Consider the following 20,172-nt stretch of genomic DNA (forward strand, 5'->3'; position numbering starts at 1 on the left):
CGTAGTTTTTTCAGCTCATAATTATGACCTTTTGTAGTTCTGTAAAAGCCTTACCCTTCACTCGTGCCATCCCATTCAAGAACTTGAATACTATCATGTCCCCACGCGCTTTTTTTTTTTTTTTTTTTGGTACAGTGGGTGTAGATGTAATAACTCAAGTTGTTCCTGATGATTAGATATCTCAAACCTTTCACCAACCTTGTCGCATGCTTTGCACTCCTTTCATATTGTTGATATCCAATTTAAACGAAATTAATGAATCTGTATGCGGCTAGTTTCTACAACCGACTAACTTAAAGGGTGTAGGACGGTCCCGATTATCATTTTAGTACGAGAATAGTACTTCCCTGGGCGGAAAATATACATATTCATTTACCTCTCCATATCTATCTCTATTCATATATAAGTAGGGAAAGTCACATATCATCCGAAAGCATTAACGCATCAACCTAATATTAGAATGTATGTATAGACATTTTCATTCATCATCACTATTTGTACAGTTCCTACTTTATATATCTAAAATTAAAATGACAAATGTTTCAAACAAAGTATAAAAGAACCATCGTGTCTGTTTGCAGCCAAAGTTTGTAAACATGGCAGAGTATCTTGCATCGATTTTTGGCACTGAAAAGGATAAGTAAGGAAATTGATTAGATTGCTAGACTTTGTTCTTGTTTTTATTATTTGTATCCCCATATTTTACTATAGTATACTTCTTATACCTCTGGAAAGTTTATTTACTGTATTTACATATTCTGTTGGAGCCGCTCTGGATGTCTGGAAATATATGCAGTTGAGGGGAAGTATAAATATATTAAAGTGTGGCAGCCCTTCCGTCTTAAATTTTAAAGTTAGGAAGGAGTACTTATACGTTTAAGCTTTTAGATCAAGGAGGGATATATTACTTCCCTCACTGGTAACGTAGGAGGAGATAGCTCCTTCACATTGGACAGGGATCTTTTCTTTCCTAAACTGCTTGGGCATGGAACGATTCTTAACGGCTTAAATAGTTACGTTACTAAGATAACTAAGCAACAGACTTGGCGTAAGCTTTTTAGCTTAGACGATTGATTTCAGGCTAAGTGTGCATATTGCTTATGATCGAGGAGGATGGGGTGGCATCTTGTACCTTGAAACTGGTCTCCTGGTCAGGGACTAGGAGCCAAGGCCTGTTCGCCAGAGGATTGTAAACTGCTCGATGCAAATGCTTTCTTTTGGTTACCCATTGGCCCAAGGAATTAGATTTTGTAGTACCATAAATTACAGCTTATGTATGCAGAAAAAGTGTCTTTAGAGATTAAGTGATTTTGTTAAGCATAGCTGATTTACTGTTTAGACTCAACATTAAGAGCATGGTTTAAAGCATTTTATTTTAATTTGTCATTAAAAAGAGTAAGAGGTAAGAGGATTATGTGTATTAGGGAAAATATGGAGTTTACGTATGAAAAAGGAAATATATCATTTGTGATAAATCATCATAATTCATGAAAACCTCATTTAACATTCCCCTGTTCCTGAGATGTATAGAAGAAATATATTAACATTACCTTATTCTGTTACATATATCACACATAGAAGATACTCTTCCATATTTACATATGACATCATTTGGTAGCAGGGATATAGATATAAAAGTTGAAACATCTTTAAGAAGTCAATAATTTGATAAGATGGACAGAAAATGTGTCTCACGTTTTGAACGAATGGTAATACCCTTTACAAAAAGTGAATAAATTTGACACCAAATAAGAGCACAAGACACTCCAAAGAATCCTGTGTCAGAACATAAATTCTCAGGGTTAATGTATGCTGGACCTTCCCTCATATGGAGAAAACACAAAATATTTTAAAACCACCTATTTTCATTTTAATGCTGATGAAAAGGCTGCCAGGCACAGTAGGGTGCAATGTGACAAACACTTATACAAATCTGTTTTGTCTAATTTTTGTTCATACTTGATCACCATTTCCCATATTAGAGAGGTAGCACCAGTAACTGACGAATAAAAGATGTTTTAGCTCACGTCCATTCTTTAGCTGTTGTATGTAATGCATCGAAACCATGCCTCTCTATCCTTTACCAGGATCCACAGAGCCTTTCCTTAGTTTACCCCAACTCTTCACATGCCCTGGTTTAATCCATTGACTGCACGTTGACCCTTGTATACCATGTTGTTCCAATGCACTCTACCCCATGCATACCTTTCACCCTGATAAATGTTGAGGTCCCGATCACTCAAAACTTTTTTTTACTCCATTGTTCACCTCCAATTTGGTCTCCCACTTCTCGTTGTTCCCTTTAGTTCTTTTCCAACCTTTCCTCACTCATTCTCTCCATATGTCCAGAACATTTCAGCACACTCTTTAGCTCTCTCACCCTCACTCTCTTTATTATTGCACCCTTTTATTATTTTTTCAAACAAACTGTCTCACACCACATATGTCCTCAAACATTTAATTTTCAATAAATCCATCCTACCCACACATTGTCCACAGCCCATGCCTTACATCTGTACCTTCAAACTTATTGATTTTTGCTTTCCTAGGTAACAGTCTTCTTCCACACATTCTTTAGTGCTCCTAGAACCTTTGCCCCCTAACCCACCCTTTGACTCACTTTTGCTTCCTTGGTTTCATTGCTGCCATGTCCACTTCCAGTTATAAAAAATACTTCACTTCTTCCAGTCTTTCTCTATTCAAACTCATCCCAGCCAACCTATCCCTCAACCTTGCTAATCCTAGTAACTTTGCCTTTATTCATATTTACTCTTGACTTCTTCCTTTCCCACACTTTTCCAAACTCAGTCAGCAACTTCTGCAGTTTCTCACCTAAATCTGCCATCAGTGCTATATCATCAGGTAAACAATAATTGACTCATTTCCCAGGCCCTCTCATCCCCAATAAATTGCATACTATCCCCTTTCACTGAGAGTCCCCCATGTACCTCACTCACCACCCTATCCTTAGACAATGAGTACATGTAAGGAGTAGAAGGGATTATATGTCCACAATATACAGTTCAGCATTAAATTCCAAGTTTGATGAACTGGACACAATTTAAAATTCAGCTCTATGAATTACATAGGAAATTTTTACTCCTATCTAATATCATGAATTTTGATTAGAATTAGGCACTCCCACTCACATTAGGTTTGCAGCAAACAAGTCAGTGGTTAACAAAATCTTGCACCCAACCAAAAACCACTATCACCACCCTCTTTACCAACAATGTTCACATTTATGGCCATATGCCACAGATCCAAGAAACTGGGCATCCTCACTTCACAGAGAATTCTTTAGCCATAATGATTAATGGCATTATTCCATACCAGAAATGAAACTCTCCAGACACATTTATCTCGAATACCAGATTAGCTCCTAATCACCAATCAATTCTTCACAAATTTCCATTTCCTGTTCACCTCTAGAGGAAGAGTACAAAAACTGCTTTCATATACTTTTAGGCAGATCCATCCCAATTAACAATTACCCTTAGCAACAGTTTACATACTATAACCTGCCATCTCTAAAATATGGAAATTATGAGCATCACTTTCAATCTCAAGTGCTGAACTGTATGTTCTCTACAGAACCATACTAATGAAAATTCAGTGTTTCATCTTGACTGTAGAATCAACAAGAATATTAACAACATCCTCCTTACTGAAATGCACAAAAAATTTTGTTGTCTAATCCATTACTGACACTCAGTACAAGAAAACAAATTATCTGCTTCCATTGGGTCCTATCTCCCATCAGTATTACTGGAAATACAGTAGTGGATGTTGCTACAAAACTGGCTCAGTCACGAAATGACTGAACCTTTCCCCCTTTGCTACAGTGACTATAAGTCTCTAGTCAGGTAAGTCATGAAAGAAAGAGGAATTCATATGTAATAGCAAACCTTCAGCTTTAAGAAAGATGCATCAATAACCCAGGACTTTATCCCATGACTGCCACTTTGACTTGGTTGTAACAAAATTGACAGTTGAACCTTTGGGACTAATGGCACATTTACATAGGAGAGGACTCAAATTCTTCATACTTCCTTTGGTGTCCTAATCAAGTGGCATCTATAGAATATCTGCTTATTTATTGCCCACATTGTAAGAACAATACTGAAAATCAAATTGCAAAGTCTACATGTAAAAACTTTTGAAATCCAAGTATTGCAATACTAATTGGAGCAGGATGTGACCATCCTCTGTAAAAGCAAATGCTGGATCTTTTTTTTTTAAAACTATTCGCTATATCCCGCGCCAGCGAGGTAGTGTTAAGAACAGAGGACCGGGCCCCTGAGGGAACATCCTCACCTAGCCCCCTTCTCTGTTCCCTCTTTTGGATTGATCAAGAAATTTGTCTGCTGTAGAGGATTGCATGGAATGGTTACTTACAAGGAGGTTGGATGACACATCTGGCCTCATGGTTTGTTTTCTGTGCTGGTATACAGTGACAGTTAGCACATTACTCAGTCATGGATATGACTGATATATGTATTTCATTTAGATACTGAAAAAGTTAGATTTCAACTACCAGGATGGATAGGCTGCCTTAGATTCTGTTGAATTTTTTTTTACAAGTGTTTCATATATTTGTACATTACCCATCATGTTCTGTGATGCAGTATTCATGAATTTCATCTCGGTGGTATTGCAGCATCTACTGTTGCACAATGAATTATAATACTCTTTTATTTTGTGACTGACTTGGCATGGACAAAACATGCCCCAGTCAAGGTCATCTTAGGTCAAAGAGGAAAGCAAGAGAAAAAGAAAAAATAATTAAGGCTCTGAAGGTGTTTGTAGACCTGACACTTTAAGGAAGAAAGGTTATATGAAGAGGGAATGACAAAAGAAGGAAGAGAATTCCCAAGCTAAGCTGTTTCGGGGAAGAAGAGGTATCATACCAGTCAATCATTGAATGGCTAGTCTCTACACAGAGACTATGGGAAGCAGCAGCCAAATGCATGCCACGGGTCCAGACTTTGGGGGTTGGGACACATGCAGACAGTTCATGACAACAATGGCCAAAATAATACCTATATAGATCAGAGAGAGAGTAGCAACGTCATGGCATATGAAAAGAGAAGTTTGTATAGAAATGATGCCAAGAGAAATAATGAAGAGGTAGACTTCTGATTCCACTCTATTGAGAGTTAGAGAATGAGACAGCCCAGCTGTGTGAGTGGTATTCCATACTTGGATGAATAAAAACACCATAGATATGAAGTACCTACTCACAAGAAAATAATTATGGCACCTGTACAACATTCCCAGCTTCTGGGAAGGAAATTTCATGATGTTCATTAAGTGTGGTTTCCGGGTTAGAGTATATGATATTTCTGGGTTGAATTACATTGTATTGAAAGTGAACAGAGAGAAGTGATTGAGAGAGAAATTCCATATTAGTACTCTTAGATTTAACAAAATGTTGCACAGGTCCAAATTGAGAGAGGGAATTTGATCAGTATGAGAAAGGAAGCAGGTTTAGAAGGAATCTGGTGCTCTATACATGCCTTCACCCTCTCAGTCACTACTCTCCCTTACAAGACTTCAGGTATGCTTAAGAAACTTATGGCTCTTTAGTTTTAAGACTCACCATGCTCCCTTGCCTTTATTACACTGGTACTATAAATGTATTTTGCCAGTCCTGAGTCACCTCACTGTGATCCATACATACGCTGAAAATCCTAACTGACCAGTCAGCAACACAGTCACCCCCTCTTTTAAGAAATGCAAAAGCAATACCATCCACTCCAGCCATATTGGCACATTTTATCTTACTCAAGGTTTGCAAAAAAAACTCTTCTCTTCACCTAACCACTTTCCATGACTCTCTCACTTTACGTACCTCCCCAAACCAAACACCCTACATCTGCCACTCTATCATCAAACACATTCAGCAGCCCTCAAAATAGTCATTCTATCTCCTATTCACCTCATCTCTACCTGTTACCACTTCTCCATTTACCCCATATAACTAATGTTCCCATTTGTTCTAGTGTTTTTCTTGTATTTAACCTCCTTCCAAAACATATTATTCAAGTTTTCTGATAATTGATCACCCCAATTGCCTTTTCAGTCTTCCTCTTGACTTCCTGCCACTTTTTCTTGTACATCTCCCAATCATTTGCACTTTCCCAATAAATGCCACCCATTTACCTCTCTTTTCTCCATCACCAGCACTTTAACATCCTACCTCTCATTATCCTGATTTACCCATCCACCTCCTGCTTTCCACACACCACACACTTCTCTTTCCATTCTACACTGTGTCTTTTCTAAGCTTGCTTACTTTCACTAACCTCTTCTCACTTGTATCATTTCCTCTTTTCTGAAAACTCCTTCAAACCAGGTAATGGTCAGACATCTCACCAACTGCCCCTTTCAACACATTCACATCCACAAATCTCTCTTTCGCACACACCTTGAATTAATATGTAATCCAGAAATACCCTCATACCACCTTTTCTATCCATTTATGTATACTTATTAGTGTTCCTCATTTTCAACCAGGGATTCCCAATCAGCAGGTCTTTTTCAACAAGCAATTCCACTGGCTGGCTGTTCATCATTTCCATTCACATCACTGAATACCCCATGCTCTCCAATTATACCCTCAGCTGCCACATTACTTACATTTGCATTCAAATCACCCATCACTAATACCTGGTTCTATGCATCAAAACTGCTAACACACTCACTCAGCTCCCAAAACATTTGCCTTTCATGGTCTTTTTCTCATGGCCAGGTACATAAGCACTAATAATCACTCATCTCTTGCAGTCCAGTGGGGATGTTTCATAGTATGCTAGTCCTATTACTTATGTATGAATGTGAGGTATGCACTTTAGACAAAAATGTGAAAGTGGGTGTACTGGAAATATGATGTTTAAGGCAGTGTGTAGTGTAAGGAGTATTACTTGAAAAAGAAATGATAACGTAGGGGAGAGGTAAGGTAGTAAGAAGAGTATACACACCAGAAGTGGGGGACCAAGGAAATGGGGGAAACCAAGGAGACAGTGAAGTGATGTAGTAAAAGAAGCTTTAAGTGTTCAGGATCTGAACATGCAGGAGGGTGTAAGGCACGCATGGGGTGAAAGTAGTTGGAGTGATGTGCTATACAGGGGGTAGCATGCTGTCAGTGGTCTGAACTAAGGCATATGAAGCATGCATGGGAAACCAAAGAAAGGTCTGTGAGGCCTGGTTTTGGATTAGGTGCTCTGGTTTCATGATAGCTGGTGAGTGAATGAGGCCATTTTCTCATGTGTTCTTATGTTACCTCGCTGCAGTTTGGGTGGTCTTCATATGCTGAGTAAATGACTTGATCCTTGACCCAGTTGTGAAGTTAGAGGTGAGCTAAAATTCCATCATAAAGTCTCTCATGGAAGAAAAGTCACTGATGATTGTTGTTAAAGGTTGACAGGCAAAATGTAATGTTGGTCACAGTTAGTGGGAGAAGGCAATAAGAAAAAAGTTAATACAAAATATTTAAGATTTTGATAAAGCTGGTGCTCTAAACAGGGTAGTGGTATGGTGATACGTGAATAAATTTTCCTAAGTCAGAATTGTATTGCAGGGTCAACTGCAGTTTCTACTTCAAAATCGGCGCTTGCCGTCATGGAGATCGTTGTTCAAGAATTCATAATAAGCCAACTTTCAGTCAGGTAATTGTTTTAAGTCATGTTAAACATCTGTTAAGTCTTATTTTGGGAGTGCAAAAATAAGACGATATACTACTAATTAATTATGCTTGTATTTCTTCATAATTGTTTTTGAACATTTCTGATATTGCAAGAAGTCCTTTTTTTCTTTTTTCAGGACAGTCTTATATCATCACTGTGTTTATTACTCTTTATCTTTTTAAAGATGATATAACTCTACTGCCAGTAAAACTAATTTATAGTATGACATGCATTAACAGTAAATTACAAATAGGTGGAGTTTCCACATCTCGTATCATTACAGTCAGCCATCAGGGATGTTGCAGTAGACACTGACCTTTCAAAATAAATTATTGTACTTCAGAGGAGTTTTGTTTCGAGTGTGATTAGCTTTATCCCTAGATGAATCATGTAAATTGCCCCATGTGGGATTTTACCAATAATGAATACTTTTTGGTAGCACAAGCATTAGTTTTCCCCTCTCTCCCTCCCTTTTGTGTGATCCACTGAGTTGTATCTTTGTCTTTTTATCTAGCCATGTATGATCACTCTGAGCCCAGGTTATCATACCCATCCAGCAAACTCAGCACCAATACGCACGTACAGTTGGTAGAGTGCAAGATGGGTTAGTATGTCTTTGTTATTTACTTTTCTGTTACATTTGGCTGTCAGATCTTGTGATAATGGTTACTTGCAGCTGTGTATATGACTCAAATATTTTCACTATTATTGTTATTTATGCTTTTTTTCTTAAGGATTTCAGCTGTTTTACCTTGTAACTGTGATGGAACTGCCACAGTGCTTCTTTGAGATGTTTCTCTTTTAAATTTATCCCAGTAACTCAGCAGATTTGTATTCTGTGCCTGTGACTGGGATTGTTGTTTGTCTTAAGTGAAGCAGTAAAGGCTACTCTGAATGATTTGTGAACATTTTACATGAATTTTAGAGATACATTTCATAGATAAGGGCATGTTTAATTTTTTAGAAACTCACACCCAGTTTACTAAGCAAACCATTAAAAATAGATGGGCACTTAGACATAAAATTAATTATTTAAATCTTTATGCTGAACTCTCGTAGTAATATAAGATATAAGGAAGAAATTATAAAAATGTTAGTGATGCTAATGAAAATCAGGTTAATGTATGGTATTCTTATGGTATTTATCATGTGATATTTAACACTTTGATGCCAAGTAGCAATATGGAGAAAATAAGATCTTCAAATTTTTTCTCCCTTTATAAAAAGAAAGGAATATAGATAAAAACAAAGAGTATGTACAAAAAAGTGAGCTAGCATACCTTATGGCCATAATGTAATACTGAATATAAGGCCTGTATTAGAGATGGCCTTAGGTTTGTTGGAGCTCTAGGAAAGGGTTAACTGGGGCCCCTTAGAGGCTTAATTTTAATGATCTGTAAGCAAGTTGAACTCTTTTGATTTTGCCATATCCTTGGAACTGCAATGAAAATATCTTAATACATTACTGATAATATGAAAATGGATTCATATGAGATAATACAAAATTGTTGCAGCTAGGTGAAGTGTTGGGCACTGCACATTTGCCTGGTTTGCTCATTCCTAGTGCCTCCACTACATAAATCCCTCATGGGAGTGATGGAGGAAGGGTGGAGTTGAGTTTGGGAGGGTGTGCATCGTTCATTGCCAGTATAAAATGAATGAAAGATGTGTAAAAGTAGAGAATTTGTAAAAAATAAGTAAACTAATATACCTTATATGGTTGAGGTATAATATTGAATTTAACATTTAGATACTCCAAGGGAGTGGTGCTTGGTTTATGAGGCTGAATTTTATAACCCAATCCAACCCAGGGGAATGGTGGAGGAGAGTGTGCATCATTCATATTTTCTGTTTCCAGTTATGAAATGAAAAATATGTGTAACATTAGGGGATATGTACAAAAATGTGGGCTGACATACCTTATATAGCTGTGACCTTTTATTTTATTTTATGGTGACTGACATGGCATGGGCACATAAGATGCTCCAATCAAGGGCACTCCAGTGAAAGAAAGCAGAAATTGATCACGGCTCTGCAAATGTTTGTAAACCTGACTCTTAAAGGAAGAAAGGATATATATGGATGGAAAGACAAAAGAAGAATGGGAATGCCATAGCTTGGCTGAAAGGGAAGGGTGTCATAACAGCCAGTTCTCGAGTGGCTGGTTTTCACACAGGAGCTATGGGAAGCAACAGTGAAATATATGCCTTGAATTCAGACTTTGGGATGGTGACACATGCAGATAATTCATCAGAATTATGGACAGAATAATAGCTACAGAGTAGAGAGAGAGAGAGAGAGTGGTGTATTTTAAAAGACAGGTTCTTCACTTCCTTCAAAATTCGTAAATATTTTCTCATGTCTGAATAATAGCTACAGAGTAGAGAAAGAGAGAGTGGCTTATTTCAAAAGACAGGTTCTTCACTTCCTTCAAAATTCGTAAATATTTTCCCTTGTCTGATCTTTTTCCCTTTCATAAGCCTCTCTATATTTCACTTAATGCCCATCCTTGGTGTGAACTTTATTCTGTGACTGGAACTGTAAAAGGAAAAAGTCATATGGAAAGAGAAAGTTGAAGAGAGGTGAATTATAGTGCTAAAGTTAACACAATGATCATAAGGAAGTGGTGTAGGAGGGGTTTTGAAGGATGTACATCATTCAGATTTTCTGTGTCCCATTATGAGATGAAATTATTACAAAAGAATACATAAAAGAATGAGTACCACATGCCTGCCATATAATGCTGAAGTTAAGTGTTAGATCTCAATTGATTGGTCATGTAGAGTTTTGGAGAGTGTTCATTATTCAGGTTTTCTGAATATTATCATGAAATTAAAGAAATACATGTAAAATTTAAGGATATTCTTAAAAATGTGAGCTAACATACTTTTAATGGTATAATGATAATGTGTAGATGCCCAAGGGAAGTGGTAGAGAAATGGTAGAGGAGGATGTGCATTAGCCAGTGTCACAGTGAGAGGCACTAGTGAGTCACTACTAATCCTGAATGTGTAGGGAAGAAACCAAGATGACACCTATTGGCCAGAGAAATGTAACATCAGCAGGCTGTACAGAAAAATCCAGTATACATTAGCAATACTATTATGACTACTGTTGCTCCCTGCAAAGTCATCTGGGGATAGAGGGTAAAGTATTACTCAGGACTACCTCACTTTGTATATAGTATTGATTCACTTTTATATCTTCATACATATAACAGCCTTTTGATATGAATGGTATTGAGAATTATCCTTTATCTGTTTGGAATCAGCAGGCACTTTACTGAAAATTCCAAGTATAGGAAATGAAAAGCAAGATTTTACATTTGAGAAGACATCTGGAAATGAAAAAAAAAAAGATTACATTTAAGATGTATCAGTCGTGTGTATCTTGCAAGGCTTTTTTTGTGATTGATCATGGTTGTAATTTTCTCTGTGATGTTGCAATTTTTATCACTGATTAAAGACTTTTCTATATACAATACATATTTGCATTGCCTGTCTTAGTAAGTTATTTTGGCTTCTTTTGTGCTCAGTCAATCACAGGCTGTAAAGTATGATGTACTGAAACAATAGACTACCATCCATGACCAAGCTCGACAAACTATTTCACAGTTTAGCTTGATCACTTCATATGCTGGGCTTTATGAAGAAAAATATAGGAATGCAGTCAACAACAGACCAATGATACTTTTCAGAGCTTTGTGTCATTAAAAAAAGGAACAAATGCCTTTAAGGGAAATATCTTTATCCTCCATATTTCTGGAGGTGCAAATGATGTTAGTTGAGAACTTGAATTGAAGATTTGTTGAGTCTGATTTTAGTCATACATATGGTACTGCTTTCAACTACTCTCATACAATGCCTTATGTTAACAGCACTTGAAGAGCAAGTACTTTGTCTCATTCAAAGTAAAACATTTGCCTGCAGGCTTTTATCCATTACTATTAGAAAAATCAGCCATAATTATTTAGCATAGGAATAGTGGTTCTAACAATGTTATATGGTTGCGAGGCGTGGGCTATAGATATGGTTGTGCAGAGGAGGATAGATGTGTTGGAAATGAGATGTTTGAGGACAATGTCTGGTGTAAGGTGGTTTGAGTAAGTAATGAAAGGGTAAGAGAGTATTTTAAGGGGAGTGGGGGAGGAATGGGATGTATTTAGGGAATCAGTGATGGATTGCGCAAAAGATGCTTGTGGCATGAGAAGAGTGGGAGGTGGGTTGATTAGAAAGGGTAGTGAGTGGTGGGATGAAGAGGTAAGAGTATTAGTGAAAGAGAAGAGAGAGGCATTTGGACGATTTTTGCAGGGAAAAAATGCAATTGAGTGGGAGATGTATAAAAGAAAGAGACAGGAGGTCAAGAGAAAGGTGCAAGAGGTGAAAAAAAGGGCAAATGAGAGTTGGGGTGAGAGAGTATCATTAAATTTTAGGGAGAATAAAAAGATGTTCTGGAAGGAGGTAAATAAAGTGCGTAAGACAAGGGAGCAAATGGGAACTTCAGTGAAGGGCGCAAATGGGGAGGTGATAACAAGTAGTGGTGATGTGAGAAGGAGATGGAGTGAGTATTTTGAAGGTTTGTTGAATGTGTTTGATGATAGAGTGGCAGATATAGGGTGTTTTGGTCGAGGTGGTGTGCAAAGTGAGAGGGTTAGGGAAAATGATTTGGTAAACAGAGAAGAGATTGTGAAAGCTTTGCGGAAGATGAAAGCCGGCAAGGCAGCAGGTTTGGATGGTATTGCAGTGGAATTTATTAAAAAAGGGGGTGACTGTATTGTTGACTGGTTGGTAAGGTTATTTAATGTATGTATGACTCATGGTGAGGTGCCTGAGGATTGGCGGAATGTGTGCATAGTGCCATTGTACAAAGGCAAAGGGGATAAGAGTGAGTGCTCAAATTACAGAGGTATAAGTTTGTTGAGTATTCCTGGTAAATTATATGGGAGGGTATTGATTGAGAGGGTGAAGGCATGTACAGAGCATCAGATTGGGGAAGAGCAGTGTGGTTTCAGAAGTGGTAGAGGATGTGTGGATCAGGTGTTTGCTTTGAAGAATGTATGTGAGAAATACTTAGAAAAGCAATGGATTTGTATGTAGCATTTATGGATCTGGAGAAGGCATATGATAGAGTTGATAGAGATGCTCTGTGGAAGGTATTAAGAATATATGGTGTGGGAGGAAAGTTGTTAGAAGCAGTGAAAAGTTTTTATCGAGGATGTAAGGCATGTGTACGTGTAGGAAGAGAGGAAAGTGATTGGTTCTCAGTGAATGTAGGTTTGCGGCAGGGGTGTGTGATGTCTCCATGGTTGTTTAATTTGTTTATGGATGGGGTTGTTAGGGAGGTAAATGCAAGAGTTTTGGAAAGAGGGGCAAGTATGAAAGTCTGTTGGGGATGAGAGAGCTTGGGAAGTGAGTCAGTTGTTGTTCGCTGATGATACAGCGCTGGTGGCTGATTCATGTGAGAAACTGCAGAAGCTGGTGACTGAGTTTGGTAAAGTGTGTGGAAGAAGAAAGTTAAGAGTAAATGTGAATAAGAGCAAGGTTATTAGGTACAGTAGGGTTGAGGGTCAAGTCAATTGGGAGGTGAGTTTGAATGGAGAAAAACTGGAGGAAGTGAAGTGTTTTAGATATCTGGGAGTGGATCTGGCAGCGGATGGAACCATGGAAGCGGAAGTGGATCATAGGGTGGGGGAGGGAGTGAAAATTCTGGGGGCCTTGAAGAATGTGTGGAAGTCGAGAACATTATCTCGGAAAGCAAAAATGGGTATGTATGAAGGAATAGTGGTTCCAACAATGTTGTATGGTTGCGAGGCGTGGGCTATGGATAGAGTTGTGCGCAGGAGGATGGATGTGCTGGAAATGAGATGTTTGAGGACAATGTGTGGTGTGAGGTGGTTTGATCGAGTGAGTAACGTAAGGGTAAGAGAGATGTGTGGAAATCAAAAGAGCGTGGTTGAGAGAGCAGAAGAGGGTGTTTTGAAGTGGTTTGGGCACATGGAGAGGATGAGTGAGGAAAGATTGACCAAGAGGATATATGTGTCGGAGGTGGAGGGAACAAGGAGAAGAGGGAGACCAAATTGGAGGTGGAAAGATGGAGTGAAAAAGATTTTGTGTGATCGGGGCCTGAACATGCAGGAGGGTGAAAGGAGGGCAAGGAATAGAGTGAAGTGGAGCGATGTGGTATACCGGGGTTGACGTGCTGTCAGTGGATTGAACCAAGGCATGTGAAGCGTCTGGGGTAAGCCATGGAAAGCTGTGTAGGTATGTATATTTGCGTGTGTGGACGTATGTATATACATGTGTATGGGGGGGGTTGGGCCATTTCTTTCGTCTGTTTCCTTGCGCTACCTCGCAAACGTGGGAGACAGCGACAAAGTATAATAAAAAAAAATATTTGTCGCTGTCTCCCGCGTTAGTGAGGTAGCGCAAGGAAACAAATGAAAGAATGGCCCAACCCACCCACATACACATGTATATACATACATGTCCACACTTGCAAATACACATACCTATACATCTCAACGTATACATATATATACACACACAGACATATACATATATACACATGTACATAATTCATCCTGTCTGGCTTTATTCATTCCCATTACCACCCCGCCACACATGAAATAACAACCCCCTCCCCCCGCATGTGCGCAAGGTAGCGCTAAGAAAAGACAACAAAGGCCACATTCATTCACACTCAGTCTCTAGCTGTCATGTATAATGCACCGAGATGTAAGAGAGATGTGTGGTAATAAAAAGAGTGTGGTTGAGAGAGCAGATGAGGGTGTATTGAAATGGTTTGGTCAAATGGAAAGAATGAGTGAGAAAGAGGATATATGTGTCAGAGGTGGAGGGAACGTGAAGTGGGAGACCAAATTGGAGGTGGAAGGATGGAGTGAAAAAGATTTTGAGTGACTGGGGCCTGAACATGCAGGAGGGTGAAAGGCTTGCAAGGAATAGAGTGAATTGGAACGATGTGGTATACTGGGGTCAACGTGCTGTCAATGGATTGAACCAGGGCATGTAAAGCATCTGGGGTAAACCATGGAACATTTTGTGGGGCCTGGATGTAGAAAGAGAGCTGTGGTTTCGGTGCATTTTACATGACAGTTAGAGACTGAGTGTGAACGAATGTGGCTTTTGTTGTCTTTTCCTAGCGCTACCTCACGTGTGTGGGGGGAGAGGGTTGTCATTTCTTGTGTGGCAGGGTGGCAGTGGGAATGAATAAAGGCAGCAAGTATGAATTATGTACATGTTTGTAAATGTCTGTGTATATATATGTATGTATACGTTGAAATGTATAGGTATGTATATACATGTGTATGTGGGTGGGTTGGGCCATTTCTTTTGTCTGTTTCCTTGTGCTACCTCACTAATGCAGGAGACAGCAACAAAGTATAATGAAAAAATATAACAGATCAGCTAATGGGATTTCTTATTTTTCAAAGCTCTCAGTAATTTTCAATACCTTTATTGAATCATCTCTAAACTTCTTTTCTAAACTGAACAAGTTTTAGTCATTTAACAATCTGTCATTGGATTTGTTTCTCAGAACAGGAATCATTTTGGTAGCTCGTTGCTGTACTCTGTTCTCTCGGTCTTTTGTTGTCAGTTTGAAATGACGATGGCAATAGTCTCTGCAAAAGAACACATGAGTGTCCAACCCCATAGACTTCCAGCAACTCACTGTGCACTCGCCTTTTTATTTACCATCTCATTACTCAGTTTGACAACAGATTCTGCAAGCCCCTACTCTAGCTGTGTGCTCAGTACATACTTACAAACCTCATTAACAAATTAACAGATGAAATGTGGCACAGTATCAAATTATATGGGCCTTTTTGTCCATCACCCTTACCACTTGATGTGGAACTAGAAATGTGGAGGCATTTCATCGATATATCAAGTTCCTAGATACTTCCCTGCACAACACCTTCTTTGCCACTATTGGACTGTGCTCAAACATGCATTTCATCCAATATACAACTTAATGTTCCAGTCTTCACAGCTGCCACAGCTGATCACTCACTTAGCTTTTTTACCACCTGAAGATATAAGAACACAGCCAAATGACTGATAAGCAGTTGACTGCCCTCTCTCTTCTCCACATTCACCAACATATTGATGTACATGTCCATGAAGTCATCACTGAATTTGTAGTATCGTAATCAATGAGGTAGGAGATACTACTACTGTGGAAAGTAAAGAAGCTTGGAATTGGGAAAAGTATTGAGTTTTCAGCATCTCGACAGGTACTTTTAGTTTTACTGGAGTAACCTTCTCATGGTGACCTCATTAGTGTACCCCTTAGGGGTGGAACTAAATGGGGAGTTAATGCCCAATTACATCAGGCAGTAATTTTAGATTTGGACAAACACCTGAGGTGTACTGTTACTTTTAGTTTTGACAATTTTGGAGCCTTGCTGCCTCAGGAAACACTGCACCAGAGTTGCCCTCTGCCAATGACCTGTCAAGGGTGAGGCGCAAGAGGCTAAGAAGTGGCACTGGAGTCTACCAGTTATGCAGAGGATTAAAAAGAATGAGCAATTGAAGGTGATGGTGCTGAATGTGAATGGGATGACTAAGGATGGTAAAAGGAGGAAGATTGTACAGAGGTCTAGGAGCTGTAGCATGGATGTGCAAGGGATTGGGGAAACCCATATCCTCGGGGAGGGTGTGTGGAGTGAAAATGAAAATCATGAAGGCAAGTTATGGGAGGGCATGGATGGAGGGTGTGGTATTGACAGGATTGAGTAAAAATTATCAGGGAAGAGGAAAAGAAGGATGTGCAATTCTGCTATCACCAAGAGTATGGGATGTAACAAAGCATGGATGGATTGGATCAAGAATAATGTGGGTGAAAGGAAAGATTAGGACTGTGAAATATGCATGGGTATGTGTATTTGCACTTGTGAACATGAAGACTGTATGAGGAAAGATTAGAATGAAACTTTTCTGGAGAAATTTGAATGACTGTATAAACAGTTTTGAGAATGAGAGAGCAAGGTTGTATTGGATAACATGAATGTGAAAGTGGGATGTGATGGAATTGGTGAGATAGTTGGTAAATGGGAGTGCCTGGAGAAAATGAGAATGGAAGCTATATCGTGGATATTTTTGCTGAGAGGGGTTTATTCTTTGCAAACAACTTTTATCAGCACAAGATGATCACAGATCTACATGGATGAGGAATGATGGAGGAGAAGAGCAAAAGGCTTTGATTGATTATATGGCAGTGGATGAAAGATTGAGAAAGGCTGAGCTGGATGTGAGTTGAGTTGTGAGAGGATTCTCGAGACTCTGACCAGTTTGCAGTTCTTGTGAGGGTGAAGATCAGGGATAAGTGAAGGTATGGTGTAATGAAGAATGGAGAGGTAAAAATGTTGGCAAGTGAGAAGATGAATCAGGAAAAATACAGGGAGGAGTATGAAAGGAAGGTAATTAAAAGCTTAGGTGGAAGTGCTGTGAATGTAGGAATGCAGTCATATTGTGAATGAGGTGTTTAAAATGTTGAGAGAAATACTATTAAAGGTTATAGAGTCAGGAGTTGGATACAGGAATAAAAAGGGCAATGTTTGGTGGACAAAAGAGATTAGAAATGCTGTGGAGTGAAGAAAAAGGCATATGGTAGTTTGCTCAATAGAAATGTACCAGTGGAAGTTCAGAAAAGGAGGAGGGAATAATACAAAATATGTAAGCAGAATATTAAGAATCTGATAGAGGAAAGCAAAGAAAGAGTAGATGAAGATTTTGGAAGAAAGTTAAGTGAAAAGTTTTGGGATAATAAGAAACTATACTGGAAGGAGGTAAAAAAGGAAAGAGGTGGATATAAGAGTGGAAATGTTGATGAGAGAAGTAAGGAAGGGGAATTGCTGAATCAAAAGGAGGAAGTGAAAGGAAGATGGAAAGAGAAAATATTTTGAAGAACAGGTGGATGTGGGAGAAGGGGAGGCAGCAGTTGTTACATTTATGGGTATGGAGGAGGGTAGGAAGAGGATACAAGTCCAGGGGCCTATAGCAAAGAGGGAGTTAAGAAGAGCAATAGTGAGGCTGAAGGTAGGAAAGGCACCTGGAGTGGATGGGATTACAACTGAAACGTCGAAGTATGGAAAAAGTGTGAGTGTGAGAGTGGATGCATCATATGTAATTTAGCATGGAAACTGAAGGTTGTACCTAAGAAAAGCTATAATTGTTCTTTTATTCAAAGCAAAGGGTGTGAAGGATGATTGTAGCAATTATAGGGGAATATGTCTGTTAAGTATACCAGAAGTGTATGTAAGAATATTAATTGAGAGAGTGATGGAAGTGATGGAATGCAGAATAAGTGAAGAGCGAGGGGATTTAGGAAAGGTAGGGAATATGTGGATCAGATTTTTGTTGTAAAGATGACCATGGAAAAGTATTTAGCAAAAGGTTAGAAGTTGTATGCAGCTTTCATGGATCTGGAGAAGGTGTATGATAAAGTCAAGTGGAAATATTTGTGGGATGTGTTAAGATCATATGGTACAGGGAGACAACAGTTGGATGGTTAAAAGCCTTCTATAGAGGAGCAAATGCGAAAGTTTTGGGTTACATGTAGGGGTGAGGTGAGAAATTGCAGAAGCTGGTGACTGAGTTTGGTAAAGCATGTGAAAAAAGAAAGCTGAGAGTAAATGTGAATAAGACCTAGGTTACTATGTACAGTTGCGAGGTAAGTTTGAATGGAGAAAAACTGGAGGAAGTGAAGTGTTTTAGATATCTGGGAGTGGATTTGGCAGCGGATGGAACCATAGAAGTGGAAGTGAGTCACAGGGTGGGGGAGGGAGCAAAAGTTCTGGGAGCATTGAAAAATGTGTGGAAGGCGAAAACATTATCTGGGAAGGCAAAAATGTGTATGTTTGAAGTAATAGTGGTTCCAACAATGATATATGGTTGTGAGGCGTGGGCTATAGATAGGGTTGGATGGAGGAGGGTGGATATGTTGGAAATGAGATGTTCGAGTACAATATGTGGTGTGAAGTGGTTTAATCGAGTAAGTAATGAAAGGGTAAGAGAGATGTGTGGTAATAAAAAGAGTGTGGTTAAGAGAGCAGAAGAGGGTGTGTTGAAAAGGTTTGGTTACATGGAGAGAATGGGTGAGGAAAAATTGACAAAGAGGATATATGTGTCAGAGGTGGAAGGAATGAGGGGAAGTGGGAGACCAAATTGGAGGTGGAGGGATGAAGTGAAAAAGATTTTGAACAATCGGGGCCTCAACATTCAGGAGGGCGAAAGGCGTGCAAGGAATAGAGTGAATTGGGATGATGTGGTATACTGGGGTCAACGTGCTGTCAGTGGATTGAAGCAGGTCATGTGAAGCGTCTAGGGTAAACCATGAAAAGTTTTGTGGATTCTGGGTGTGAATTCGTTCACACTCAGTGTGTAGCTGTCATGTATAATGCACCGAAACCACAGCTCCCTTTCCACATCCAGGCCCCACAAAACTTTCCATGGTTTACCCCAGACGCTTCACATGCCCTGGTTCAATCCATTGACAGCACGTTGACCCCGGTATACCACATCGTTCCAATCCACTCTATTCCTTGCACGCCTTTCACCCTCCTGCATGTTCAGGCCCCGATTGCTCAAAATCATTTCCACTCCATCCTTCCACCAATTTGGTCTCCCACTTCTCCTAGTTCCCTCCACCTCTGACACATATATCCTCTTGGTCAATCTTTCCTCACTCATTTTCTCCATGTGACCAAACCATTTCAATACACCCTCTTCTGCTCGCTCAAAACCACACTCTTTTTATTACCACACATCTCTCTTACCCTTTCATTACTTACTCAATTAAACCACCTCACACCACACATTGTCCTCAAAAATCTCATTTCCAACACATCCACTCTCCTCCGAACAACCCTATCTATAGGCCATGCCTTGCAATCATATAACATTGTTGGACCCACTATTCCTTCAAACATACTCATTTTTTCTTTCCAAGATAATGTTCTCGCCTTCCACACATTCTTTAACACTCCTAGAAACTTTGCCCCCTCCCCCACCCTTTGACTCACTTCCACTTCCATGGTTCCATCCGCTGCCAAATCCACTCCCAGATATTTAAAACACTTCACTTCCTCCAGTTTTTCTCCATTCAAACTTACCTGCCAATTGCCTTGTCCCTCAACCCTACTGTACCTAATGACCTTGCTCTTATTCACATTTACTCTCAGCTTTCTTCTTTCACACACTATACCAAACTCAGTCACCAGCTTCTGCAGTTTCTCACCCGAATCAGCCACCAGCGCTGTATCATCAGTGAACAACAACTACTCACTTCCCAAGCCCTCTCATCCACAACCGACTGCATACTTGCCCCTCTCTCCAAAACTCTCACATTCACCTCCCTAACAACCCCATCCATAAACAAATTAAACAACCATGAAGACATCACGCACCCCTGCCGGAAAGCAACATTCACTGGAGAAGGCATATGATAGAGTTGATAGAGATGC

General features: G+C 39.3%; 1 protein-coding gene across 4 annotated transcripts in view; it reads left to right on the forward strand.

Annotated features, from left to right (window-relative positions):
• The first annotated feature begins 555 nt into the window (after nt 1-555).
• U2af38 (U2 small nuclear riboprotein auxiliary factor 38) overlaps nt 556-20,172 on the forward strand; it is a 238,072-nt gene continuing 218,455 nt past the window's right edge. For 2 of the 4 annotated variants that reach the window (XM_071659276.1, XM_071659279.1), the window contains exons 1-2: nt 562-640; nt 7,583-7,670. In XM_071659276.1, coding sequence (XP_071515377.1) covers nt 597-640; nt 7,583-7,670 — 132 coding nt within the window. In that variant the 5' untranslated portion in view covers nt 562-596. Of the gene's footprint in view, nt 641-7,582; nt 7,671-8,202; nt 8,293-20,172 lie in introns of all 4 variants that reach the window. The other 2 variants (XM_071659280.1, XM_071659278.1) reach the window with 2 other exon arrangements.

Source organism: Panulirus ornatus, chromosome 68, assembly GCF_036320965.1.
Source record: "Panulirus ornatus isolate Po-2019 chromosome 68, ASM3632096v1, whole genome shotgun sequence".
NCBI lineage: Eukaryota > Metazoa > Arthropoda > Malacostraca > Decapoda > Palinuridae > Panulirus > Panulirus ornatus.